General features: G+C 36.1%; 1 protein-coding gene across 5 annotated transcripts in view; it reads left to right on the top strand.

The window, feature by feature from the left end:
- SRFBP1 (serum response factor binding protein 1) overlaps positions 1 to 12,901 on the top strand; it is a 65,666-nt gene that overhangs the window by 36,609 nt on the left and 16,156 nt on the right. For 3 of the 5 annotated variants that reach the window (XM_023197288.2, XM_023197261.2, XM_023197271.2), the window contains exon 4: positions 372 to 443. In XM_023197288.2, coding sequence (XP_023053056.1) covers positions 372 to 443 — 72 coding nt within the window. Of the gene's footprint in view, positions 1 to 63; positions 305 to 371; positions 444 to 12,901 lie in introns of those variants that run through there. The other 2 variants (XM_026454528.1, XM_026454527.1) reach the window with 1 other exon arrangement.

Raw genomic sequence — 12,901 nt, 5'->3', positions numbered from 1 at the left:
TCAAACGATAAATCCACTATGGTTGCAATTATGAGAAACAAATTCTCGCAATCTGAGAGACCCAGTTCACGTGCAGGCAGCGGCGGATCATATTCCTTTATCTACCATGGCTCAGCCGGGAACTCTGAACCTCAATAACGAGGTTGTGAAGATGAGAAAAGAAGTGAAGAGAATACGAGTTTTGGTTATCCGAAAACTTGTCAGGAGTGTTGGCAGACTGAAGTCAAAAAAGGGTACTGAAGATGCACTGTTAAAAAACCAAAGACGGGCGCAACGATTGCTTGAAGAGATCCATGCCATGAAGAAATAGACTTAAAATGGAGCTGCCATTCAACCCAGGAATACCACTACTGGGTGTATACCCAAAAAAAGAATTGAAACCTGATATGGTAACTAAATCTGCCCTTGGTGATGATATCAACTTTGAAAAAATCTGCAAAAAGGTATATCTGCAGTGGATTATATTTGTCTTATGAATTTTCTCATTTGTATTTCTTACTTTGTTCTTGAAGAGAAAACTTACTAAGAAGCCATGCTATTAGTTTGTAATTACTTTTCCTAAATGAACTCCATTACTGCCACCAAAAAAAAATTTTATGCTAATTTATAAATTTTGTTTTGCTGTAATATCATACCTTTGAGGTCCTTAAAGGTATGTTGAACTTAATATGACATTTCATGCATTATATTAAAAATTAGTCTGTTGATCATACTACTTAGAACTAAGATTCTTTATTATTTTTCCAAGTATTTTTTATGAATATCTCATTTAATCTGTACATTTGCCCTTTGAAAGATGTTTTTTCACCCTCTTTTTACAAATGAGGAAACTGGAACCCGAAAATAATTAACTGAGGTGATTAAGAACACACCACTCTTAGGTGATATCATCATTACATTTTTCTACATCTTCCACTCTTTGGATTTTCCACTCCTGCTTCTTCCTTAGTAATTCCCTTTTATAATTTGTACCCACGTTGTTCCACTTGAGAACAGATTTTGTATTAATTGATTTTTCTGCATTGTGTTTGTTTTTACTTTCATTGATTTTTGTTCCACTCTGCATTCTTTCCATTTTCTTGATTTATGGGGTTTTTTTTTTTTTTCTGGTTTCTTAATGTGGAAACTTAAATTACTGGTTTTAGACCTTTTCTAATAAAAGCATTTAATACTATTCATTTATCTGTAAGCAATACTTTAGCCGCATCTCATAAATTTTGATATGCTGTGTTTTTTTGTCTTAGTTTAAAATGTTTTAAATTTCCCTTGAACCCTCTTTGACTCATGGTTTAATTTGAAATGTGTTGCCTAATTTCCAAATTGGTTTTCCGGTATCTTTTTGCTGTTTTTTGTTTATTTAATTCTTTTATGATCCATGAACATGCATTTTGTGATTTCTATTCCTTTGAATGTTGTACTTTTGTTAAATAGTCCAGAGCATAGCATATCTTGGTAAATATTTCATGTGCACTTGAAGACAGCATATATTCTGTTGGGGTATCTGTAAATGTTAAGTCAAATTGGCTGATGGTATTCAGATTATCCATATTTTTGCTGTTTCTTTCTGCCTACTTTGTTAAGAGGTGTGTTGGAACCTCCAACTATGAACGTCAGTTTGCCTATTTGATCTTTCAATCTTGTCACTTTTTGCCTTAAGCATTTTGAAACATGTATGGTAGGTATGTAAACTTTTAGGATTTATGCTCTTGGGGCACTGATCCTTTATCATTACGTAATGGCCCTCCTTAACCCCGATAATGTTTATTGTGCTAAAGTCCATCTTGTCCGAAGTTTATGTCACTTCTTTAGCTTTCTTTTGGTTAGTGTTTACATTCAGTATCTTTCTCCATCATTTTACTGTTAAGCTGCATATGTCCGCTTACTTAAGGTGATTTTTTAAAAAGTCAATAGCATATGTTTGGATCATGCTTTTTAATCCAATCTGATAATCTCTGTTTTAAGTGGTATGTTTAGGCCATTTCTCTTCAGTGTGATTATTGATGTGGTTGGATTAAAATCTACCAGTTAGCAGTTGTTTTCTATTTACTTCATTGTCTTTTTGCTTTGTTTTTCTTCTTTTTTTTGTTCTCCTGTGAGTTAATTGAGCATCTTATCTCTTCTGTTGACCTATTTATTACATGTACGTATTTTATTATTGTTTTTTAGTGTTCACTCTACAGTTTATAATATACACCTTTAATTAATCAAAATCTGCTTTCACATAATTTTATGCTGCTTTATATGCAGTGTAATGATCTAAGAACAGTAAATGCCAATTACTTTATGCCTTCTATTGTGCCATTGTTGTTAAACATTTTATATATGCTATAAGCATATAATAGATTTTCCTATTTTTGCTTTGAACATTTGAACCATTCAGTTTAGAAATAATTAAACATAAGAATAAATCTTTTTTACTTTCATTTATTCAGTTTTGATTGCTCTTTATTTCCTTGTTTAAATCCAAGTTTTCTGCTGGTGTATTTGTTTTTCCTGAAGACTCTTAAAATATCTTGAAGAGTAGGTCTGCTGGCAGTAGTTTCTACAGTTTTTTGGCAAGAAAGTTTCTGTTTGTCCTTTATTTTAAAAAATATTTTTACTAAGTGTAGAATTCTGTGTTGATATTTCTTTTCTTTCTGCACTTTGTCATCTAGCTTCTTTAATTTTGTAAAAGTCTGCCATAATTCTTATCTTTGATCCTCTATATATAATGCCCCACCTCATCTCACTCCAAACTGAGTATAAGATGTTCACTCTAACTGGTTCAGTGTGAATTTGCTATTTGTCCAACCCCCCCTTTTTTTTTTTTTGGCTCTTTCTGGTTCTCTAACTCTCCAGATAGGAACCAGAAATTCACAAGTCTCAATATCTGAATTTTAGAAGGAAAGAAACCAGAAATCTAAATTTTGCATTAATTTTTATGATAAATTATAAGACTACCAAATTTTGTATTGTCTAGAGTGTAACCTTGAGCTGTATGTTCCCAGAAGATACATTATCATTCTTTCTGCCTTCAGGGAACTTGAATAGAAAAAATTGACATACACTGACTCTGGATGTCATGTTTTTCATCAATAAAATACTTCAGTATGATCACCATTAAAGGTCCCTCCTCCAAGCTCTTAAGTTTTTCTCTTATTTCTAAACCTCCATAAAGTTTTGCTTTTGAGAATCACTATTCTCAAAAAGTGATGGGATAATTCAAATGTAATAAATCAGAGCATACTTTATAATATACTATGTTAATTATGTAAAAGTTTCTAATCATAACTACTTGAGTAAAATGAATAAAAGTTTGTGTAATGTTAAGATCTCTCAAACTGTTGGAAATTTTGCTATAACAGGTTGGTATCTAAATACTCATTCAGTAGATGTTTATGTGCAAATCAGCGTGCTAGATGATTTAGGGCCATGATTTCAAAACTTTTATTTCTCTCAGAACCTTTTGTTAAAAATTTTACCCCACACTAAGTGTTGTATATTAAATACATGAAAACAGCTGCTGTGGGGATTGGGGCTGGCAGTTAAGAAGCCAAGTCATCCTTTTGTATCTTAAAAACATTGCTAAGGACACTACAAGAAAAGATAAGAGAGAATCTTAACCACAGAGTTTATTTCTAAAGGAGAGTTTATACTTGTAACTAACTATAAGATGTGTGTAAGAAAAAGATTTGAAAATACTCATTCTTATATTACATATTGATTTCTTTAAATTTGAATTATTTATTAAATACAACATATATTCAGTGCTATAGTTTTCACTAAAGTATGTTAGATACAATCACATTTAATTTTTAATATTCGCAACTCTAGTGGAGGAGTTTTGATCGGGAGACAATTACAACCCCATTGTATAAAGTAGAAACTAGAGCTCATGGAGATTAGTTTGTCCAGATTAGTACAATCAGCAAGTTAACTGAACAAGAATGTAAATCCGTGTCTTCTGAAGGTTTCATTAACATAACAAGCTTTTGATCTGGATTTCATTTAATTCATTCTTCTGTATAATCTGATTTTTCATCATTATGACAAATACTGGATTTTCCTATGTTTACTTTTCTTCAGGATTGCTGTCGAATCCATGTAATGGGCTTACTCTTTGAATTTTTAAATATAGTACAACTTCAGAAACTAAATTCTTACCAATGACTTTTATTTGAGGTCCTGATTAGATTTAGATTTAGCATTATGTATTGTGAAAGGATATTTGGAACAGATACTGCGTAGTTTTTACTTTTCTTCCTCTCCATCATACCTAAGGAAGAATCATCAATCCACTGGCATCATTAATGGTTCATGGCAGTAATTATTAATAGTACTCATAGAGATGTGAGAAATTGTTGACTCTTTTTGAGAATATTTTTCAGGGAAAATCCAAAGATTAAAAAGTTATTTGAACTGGATGATGTTAAGGTTTTTTCCCAGCCTTAAGAAAAAAAGCACTGATGCTGCATTTATGTAGCATCATTTCTCTATAATTAATTAATATCAGTTATTTTAAAGTTTAAGGCATTTTATGGCAAGAAAAGCTGTCCTTGTCAGAAAAGCAACACAAAAGTTACGAGTGCAATTTTGCAGTAAGTATTTTTATTCCATGTAATTCATTCATAAAGTGAAGAAAGGCTTAGCAGGGCGGCTTAGCCTGTAGTCCCAGCGCTTTGCTCCCAAAGGAGGCCAAGACAGGTGGATCACTTAAACCCAGGAGTTCAAGACTAGCCTGGGCAACTTGGTGAAACCCCATCTCTACAAAAAAAATCCAAAAAATAAGCTGGGCATGGTGACACACAGCTGTAGTCTTAACTACTCAGGAGGCTACATTGGGAGAATCACATGAGCCTGGGAGGTCGAGGCTGTAGTGAGCTGTGGTCATGCCACTGCACTCTAGCATGAGTGAAAGAGTGAGACTGTGTCTCAGAAAAAAAAAAAAAGAGAGAGAGAGAGAGAGAAGAAAAATGTTAGCCCTAAAATGGTTTTAAATTTGTGCTCAGGTCTTACTGAGACAAAATAATGACATGATGAGCAGAATAGTGCTAATTAAATCAAAATATGGCACAATATATTTGTTTTTAATTTTGTTGAGATGTCAAAATATATAATTTTTTTTGCCATATATGTCTTTAGCATACTGATTTCCTTTCCTTTGGATATATACCCATACCCAGTAATGGGATTGCTGAATCTTATGGTAGTTCTATTTTTTATTTTGTTTTAGAACCTCCATACTGTTCCTCATAATGGTGGTTATTAATTTACATTGCCATCCAACAATGTACAAGGGTTCCCTTTTCTCCACATCCTCTCCATCACTTGTTACCTTCAGGCTTTTTTGTAATAGCCATTCTTGTGGGTTAGAGGTGATATCTCATTACGCTTTTAATTTGCATTTCCTTAATGATTAGTGATATAAACATTTTTTATGTATCTATTGGCCATTTGCATGTGTCCTTTTGGGAAATGTTTGTTTAGGTCCTTTGCCCATTTTTAATTGGGTTATTTACTTGCTAGTGAGTTTCTTTTTGTTTGTTTGTTTTTATTTTTATGTTTTATTTGAGACAGGGTCTCACTGTGTCACCCACACTGGAGTGCAGTGTCAGGATCTCAGCTCACTGCCACCTCTACTCCTGAATTCAAGCGATCCTCCCACCTCAGCCTCCCAAGGTGGGAGGTGCCAGCCTAGAGGCTGGTGTTCTAGTGCTGGTGTAACAAGTGTAGCTGGGACTACAGTCATGCGCCACCATTCCCGGCTAATTTGCTAGTGAGTTTCTTGGGTTCCTTTAATATTATGGATATTGGACTCTTACCAGATATATAGTTTGCATATATCTTATGTTTTCATCTAGCAGTTTTACAATTTCCAGCCTTACGTTTTAGCCTTTAATCCATTTTGAGTTGAGGTTTGTATATGGTGTGACCTAGTGGTCTAATTTTTTTTTTTTTTTTTCATGTGGATATCCAGTTGTCCCAATACTGTTTATTGAAGAGACTGTCTTTTCCTTATTGTGTGTTCTTGGAAGCTTTGACGATAATCAGTTGGCCGTAAATGCGTGGATTTATTTCTGGTGTCTCTATTCTGCTCTTTTGGTCAGTATCATTGGTGTTTCTGTGATTATCAGTTGTAATATTTCCGCCTTCATTTCTCATTTTATTTATTTGAGTCTTCTCATTTTTTTAGTCTAGCTATATAGATTTGTAGTTTTATATCTTCAAAAAACCAACTCTTGGTTTTGTTGATCTCTGTTGTTTTTCTCATGTCTCTTTCATCTGTTTCTGCTCTAATCTTTATTATTTATTTTCTTCTGCTCATTTTGGGTTTAGTTTGTTCTTATTTTTCTAATTCTTTGAGGTGTAACTTTAAGTTATTTATTTGAGATATTTTTTGATGTAGGCATTTATTGTTATGAACTTCTCTCCTAGAACTGTTTTGCTGTGTCCCGTAAGTTTTGGTATGTTGTGTTTGCATTTTCATTTGTCTCAAGATACTTTTTAATTTTCCCTTCAATTTCTTCTTTGACTCATTAGTTGTACAGGAACATGTTGTTTAATTTTCATGTACGAGTGAATTTTTCAAAAATTCCTTCTGTTACTGATTTTTAATTTTATATCATTGTGGTCAGAAAAGATACCTGATATGTTTTCTGTTTCCTTAAATGTGTTGGGCCTAATTTTGTGGCCCAGCATATCATCTGTTTGGGAGAATGTTCCTTGTGTTCTTGAGAAGAAGTTTTCTGTTGCTGTTGGATGAAATGTTCTGTAGATGTCTATTAGGTCTATACAGTCTAAGGTATACTCTTAGCTTGATGTTTCCTTATTGATTTTCTGCCTTGATGACCTGTGCATTGCTGAAAGTGGAGTATTAAAATCCTCTGTTATTATTGTATTACAATCTGTCTCTCCTTTCAGCTCTGTTAATATTTGCTTTATATATTTGGGTCCTGATACGGGGTGCTTATATATTTACAGCTGTTATATCTGTCTGATGAATTGACCCCTTTGTTTATGTAATGACCCTTGTCTCATCATACAGTTTTTGATTTTGTCTTTTTTAACTAAGTATAGTTACTCCTACTTTTTGCATGGAGCATCCTTGCTTCATTTCTTCACTTTTAGTCTATGTGTCCTTATAGTCTCTTATAGGCAGATAAAATAGGTCTCTTATAGGCAGCATATAGTTGGGTCTTATTTTTTGTTTGTTTGTTTTTTGTTTTTTAAATTCATTCAGCTACTATGTGTTATGATTGGAGAATTTAATCTGTTGACATTCAAAGTAATTATTTCTGCATATGGATTTACTACTGCCATTTTGCTAATTGTTTTCTGGCTGTTTTGTAGCACCTTTGTTCCTTTCTTTCTCTCTTGCTGTGTTTCTCATTAAATGATTTTCACTAGTGGCTACTTTGATCATATCTAAAAACTCTATACTTTTATTCCTCCTTCCCCTGCAGTTTGGTGTTATAATTTACATGTGTATTCTTTAACAAACTGTTGTAGCTAACAATATTTTAATAGTTTTGTCCTCTCATCTTTGTATGAAAGATACAAGTGATTTGCACATCCCCATTTAGAGTATTAGTAGATTCTAAATTTGTGTACTTATTTTAGCAGTGAGTTTTATCATATATTTTAGTGTTAAAAGTAGTATTCTTTTCTTTCAACTCAAAAAACTCCCCTTATCATTTCTTTTTTTTTTTTTTTTTTTTGAGACGGAGTCTGGCTCTGTCGCCCAGGCTGGAGTGCAGTGGCCGGGTCTCAGCTCACTGCAAGCTCCACCTCCTGGGTTTACGCCATTCTCCTGCCTCAGCCTCCCCAGTAGCTGGGACTACAGGCGCCTGCCACCTCGCCCAGCTAGTTTTTCGTATTTTTTAGTAGAGATGGGGTTTCACCATGTTAGCCAGGATGGTCTCGATCTCCTGACCTCGTGATCCACCCGTCTCAGCCTCCCAAAGTGCTGGGATTACAGGCTTGAGCCACCGCGCCCGGCCTATCATTTCTTCTTGTAAGACAGGTCTGGTGGTAATGAGCTCTCTCAGCTTTTGTCTGGGAAAGTTTTTATTTCTCTTCTTTTCTGAAAGACAACTTTGCCAAGTACAGTATTCTTCATTGGCAGTATTTTTTTTTTTTTTTCCATCAACACTTTGAATAAATCATCCCACTCTTTCCTGGCTTATCAGGTAGGCCTTTACTGAGAAATTTGCTGCTAGTCTTATTCGAACTCTCTTATGTGTTATTTGCTTCTTTTCTCTTGCTACTTTCAAGAGGCTTTCTTTGTCCTTGATTTTTGACAGTTTGATTATGTGCCTGAGTGTAGTCTTCTTTGGATTGAATCTGATTGGAGACCTTTGACCTTCGTGTACCTGGATATTTATGTCTTTCCTCACATTTGAAATTTTTTCTGATACTATTTCTTTATGTAAGCATTCTACCCCTTTGTTTTTCTCTTCCCCTTCACAAACTCCTGTAATTCGAACATTTGTTCTTTTGATGCTGTTCCATAAATCTCATAAATTTAATTCATTCATTTTCATTTTTTTTTTCTAATTTCTCCTCTGACTATATATTTTCACATAACCTATCTTCAGGTTCACAGATTCTTCTGTTTGATCAGTTTTGCTGTTGATGTTCTCCATTAAATTTTTATTTCAGTGTATTTTTCACCTCCAGAATTTAAATTTTTCAAATATGTAATTTTAGTCATTCTGTTAATTTTCTCATTTTGGTATTTTATTGTTTTCTTTATATTATTAATTTGTTTCTGTATATATTTTGAAGTTCTGTAAGCTTTCTGAAAATAATAATTTGAATTATTTGTCATTCTGTTCTAGATCTTCATTTATTTGGGGTCAGCTACTAGGATATTATTCTGTTATTTTTGTAGTGTTGTATCTCTTAGGTTCTTTCTGTCTCTTGTTGCTTTATGTTGATTTTTACATATTTACTAGAAGTAGGGACTTATTCTAGTGTTTGCATACTTGCTTTGTCTGGGAGAACCCTTCTCCAGTCAGCACATCCAAAGATTTTGGGCAGGGTGTCTGGTGTGATTTGAAGGCAGGTTTGCTGCTGGAATCATTGGGCGAGCCGGCCTGGTGACCAGGTCACCATATGGGCTGGCTTGGCATCTGGGTTCATGTGATAGGGCCTGAAGACTGGATCAATAAGGGCTGGGCTGGAGACACAGTCTACACGGGTGATCTTGGGGCCTCAGTCCTTGGCATTCAGCCTGGAACTGTGAATGCTGAGGTGGACCTGGACCCTTGGTCTACTGGAGTAGGCCTGGACTCTGGATCCTCTAGAGCCTGGAACCATGGGGGCTGGCTACGGCCAGCATGGAGCATAGGTCCACAGTGCTTGTCTAAACTTAATATTGCTGGTGCTGGCATGGTGCCTGGAACCACTGGGACTGGTCTGGATCCTGGGGCCATGGGGACCAGCCTGGATCCTCTGTCTGTTGGTGCCAGCCTAGAAGCTGGTGTGCAAGTGCTGGTTTAGAGTCTAGGTAGACAAAAGCTGGCCTGTATCCTACAGCCTCAGGGGCAGGCCTGGGACCTGTGTAGACAGGAGTGGTCCTACACCCTGGGTCTGTGTTAGCTGGTCCAGTGGGAGTCTTCTGGGACAGACCTGGACCCTGGGTCTGCTGGAGAATGGGGCATCAGAGGCCAACCTGTAGAGTGGGGCCTTGGGACTCAGCCTGGCACTGGGCAGGTCTGGAGCCTCTGTCTGCACGTGCCTGCCTAGCGTTTGTGTCCAAGGGTGCCAACCTGGTCATGGGGCAGGTCTGAAACCTAGGCAGACTTAGTGCTGCATAGGTCTGTATCCTCAGTCACAGGGCCTGGCCTGGTGCTTGGGTGGGCTTGAAGCCTGGAGTTATAAGAACCACCTCGGTACTGAGGTCAGTATATATCCTGAAGCAACTGAGGCAGACCTGGACCCTGGGGTTTGTAGGATCCTGCCTGGTGCCAAGGCAGGCGTGGAGGCTTTGTCTGAGTGTACCAGCCTGCAGCCTGGGATCTGACAGGTCTGACAGAGGTTGACCTAAATGCTGAGACCACAAGTGCTGGCCTGATACTGGGCTGCCCTGAAACCTAGGGCTGGCCTAAAGCCTGGGGCTATGGGGATCATCCTCTGCTGAGGGCAGTTCTGAACCTGGGGCCGCTGATATTGGCCTGTCTTGGGACAACCGAGAGACACAATTTGCTGTGTAGGCCTGGAGCCTGGGACTGCGGCATTCAACCTAGCACTGGGATGAGCCTGGAGTCTCAGTCCTTGGTTACCAGCGTGGAGTGTGGGCCAGTGACGGCCTTCCTGGTGCTGGTTTTACTGGAGTAGGTTGTGTTTTGGGTTCCCAGGCAAAGTATAGTGCTCACCTCTCCCTCCCATCACCACATGGAAAGTATATCTCACCATGGTTTGCTGCCTGGGGTTGGGGAAGGGGTGGTTTGAGTAGTATAAAACTGTTCTTCCTACTCTTTCCAATGTGTTTTTGTTGTTGTTGTTTTTCTTTTTTTCTTATTTCTGTGCTATATCTAGGTGCTGTAATCTCTCATCTGTTTTCGTTAGCTCTTACAAAGGTATTTTTTTTTGTAGATAGTCATTCAAATTGATGTTTCTGTGCAGGTATGAGCCCTAGAAAGTCCTGTTCTGCCATCTTGCTGACATCCATCCCTATGAATATTGTTACACATTTCTTTTGGGGCATATACCTGAAAGTGGAGTTACTTGGTTATGGAACATGGCATATTTTAGAAACTAGGACCAAAAATAAAATATTATAACAAAATACGCTCCTTTCACCTTTATTTTCTTATTGCTTATGAAATGACATGAGTTTTGGGAGCTCTGGCCAGGAACCAAGATAAACACCAAATATATATTTCTTATTCTATAACAGTATCACACGTATGTTCAATTTAGGAGATATGCTGGTTTTCCAAAGTAAATGTACTAATGTATACTCCCACCTTCAGTATATGAGAGTTCTAGTTAAAATTGTATTGCTAGTCTTTTTCATTTTAGACATCCTAGTGCATGTATAATACCTAAATTTAATTTGCGTTTTTCCATTGACATGTCATCATTTTGTTTGGTCATATGCATATCCACTTTTGTATAGTGCCTGGTTTTATCTTTTTTTTTTAATATTTAATTGGTTTGTTTTCTTAATGATTTATATGAGTTCTTTAGATATTTTGGAGTGAACTCTTTGTCAGGTTGGAAATAGCTGCCTTTATTATTTGGCTTCCTTTTACTTTGTTAATAGTGTCTTTTGAGGGATACAATTTCCTCATTTTAATTAGTCTCTTCCATTATAATAATATTTTCTCTTTCACCCCTTTTCATGTTTTCTGCCTACTTTTATTTGGCATTTTCTGACTATATTTTATATCTATGATCTTTTAAGTTCTTTTTGAAACTGGGAGGTGGAAAATAAACAGATGAAGATGTGATAGTTTAAAACTCAAAGGAAGTATTCCATTCTTCAGATGGGTGCAAGGATAGATTCATGCGTAGTTCGTGGTAAGTTTTCTGAGTAGGGTGGCCGGAAATGGTTAAAATGACTGTCCTGTGTATGTGTATCTTTTTGTAGTATGTAGATGAGCATGGTCCTGAAAGGATTACCTTACCTATTTCTTGCCTATCTGCTATTCTTGCGAGCAAGTCGAGTTGAGGAAAGCGGTTCATGTTTTGCGATAATGGCAAGGATAATTCCCATAATCTCTTAAGGGAAAATATTCTGGGCCAGGTTTGGCTTTGGAATTTTTGCTTTCTATATGTCCTCAATCTTTTCCATTTTTCTTTTAGAAACTAGTGCCGTAGTGGAACATCCCATCCTGGTCTGTTCAGTTGTTCTATGCTGCTTTTCTGGCACTCAACTCCATCCTCCCCTTTAACCTTCCCTTCCCAGTAACTCTGCCACCAGTACCAAACTGTAAGATCCAAAGACCCATAAAATAGTGATAAGTATAAGCACTGTTTGATTCAGTTGTGTCACATCACTACTGAAAATTCGTTTTATTTTTTTAATTAATTTCTACACTTTTAATTTTCTCAAGCATTCATTTCCTTCTGTCATATTATTAACTCCCTATGGCTTTCCAGTGTTAAAAGGGCAAATTAGAGAGAGGTTCATTTTTGGCCTCTGCTTGCCTAGAATTTGTTATAATTACATGGAGTTCTGCATAGTTTTCCTTTTTGTTCTTGTTGTTTTGTCCTATTTTTATGCATTCGTTCTTCCTTAGTTGAGTATAGGACATATACGTATGGTGCTCTGGGACCAAATACCTTTAGAAATTGATCCACTCCTGAAAATAGGAACCAAGGAAGGGTGTAATTGGTATTTAATGTAAGTTTTAACTGAAGATAAACATCACTATCACTTAGAAAGCAGACCCAGTGGCTTAGGAGAAGTAGAACAGTGATTATGTCCTCTCCCTTTTCATGCAGAAAAGAAATAATAGCTGCGGATACCCCTACTACAAAGCTATTACTTCCTCCAGTTGATTAATAAATGATTAGCTTGAATGATTAAATGACTGGCTTTATCACTTACGCTTATGTTCCTTCCCTCACAGTAATGTTCACATATAACATTTTGTATGTATGTATGTGTATCAAATTAAATTCCCATAAAACTTTAATTTTCACAAAAAATCTATTTATATATGACCAGTTTTCAGTGTTTTTATTAAATGTCTTCAAACACAGGAACATAGAGTAGACAGAATATTGGAGAGTATTTTTTTCATCACCACCTAAATATCCATGTTTAGTTAGCCACATTACTCATGATCCAGCCAAATGGACTGTTTGCTATTATTTTTCTAAATGTTTTTGATAAATGCAAATATTAATATGTGGGTTTACATCATCAGATAAAAATCTATAATTGAAATTAAGTCCATCTGATATT

The sequence above is a fragment of the Piliocolobus tephrosceles genome, chromosome 4 (genome assembly GCF_002776525.5).
Source record: "Piliocolobus tephrosceles isolate RC106 chromosome 4, ASM277652v3, whole genome shotgun sequence".
Classification (NCBI taxonomy): Eukaryota; Metazoa; Chordata; class Mammalia; order Primates; family Cercopithecidae; genus Piliocolobus; species Piliocolobus tephrosceles.
Note: the sequence above shows the minus strand (reverse complement) of the source record. Positions and strands in the feature narration are given on the sequence as shown.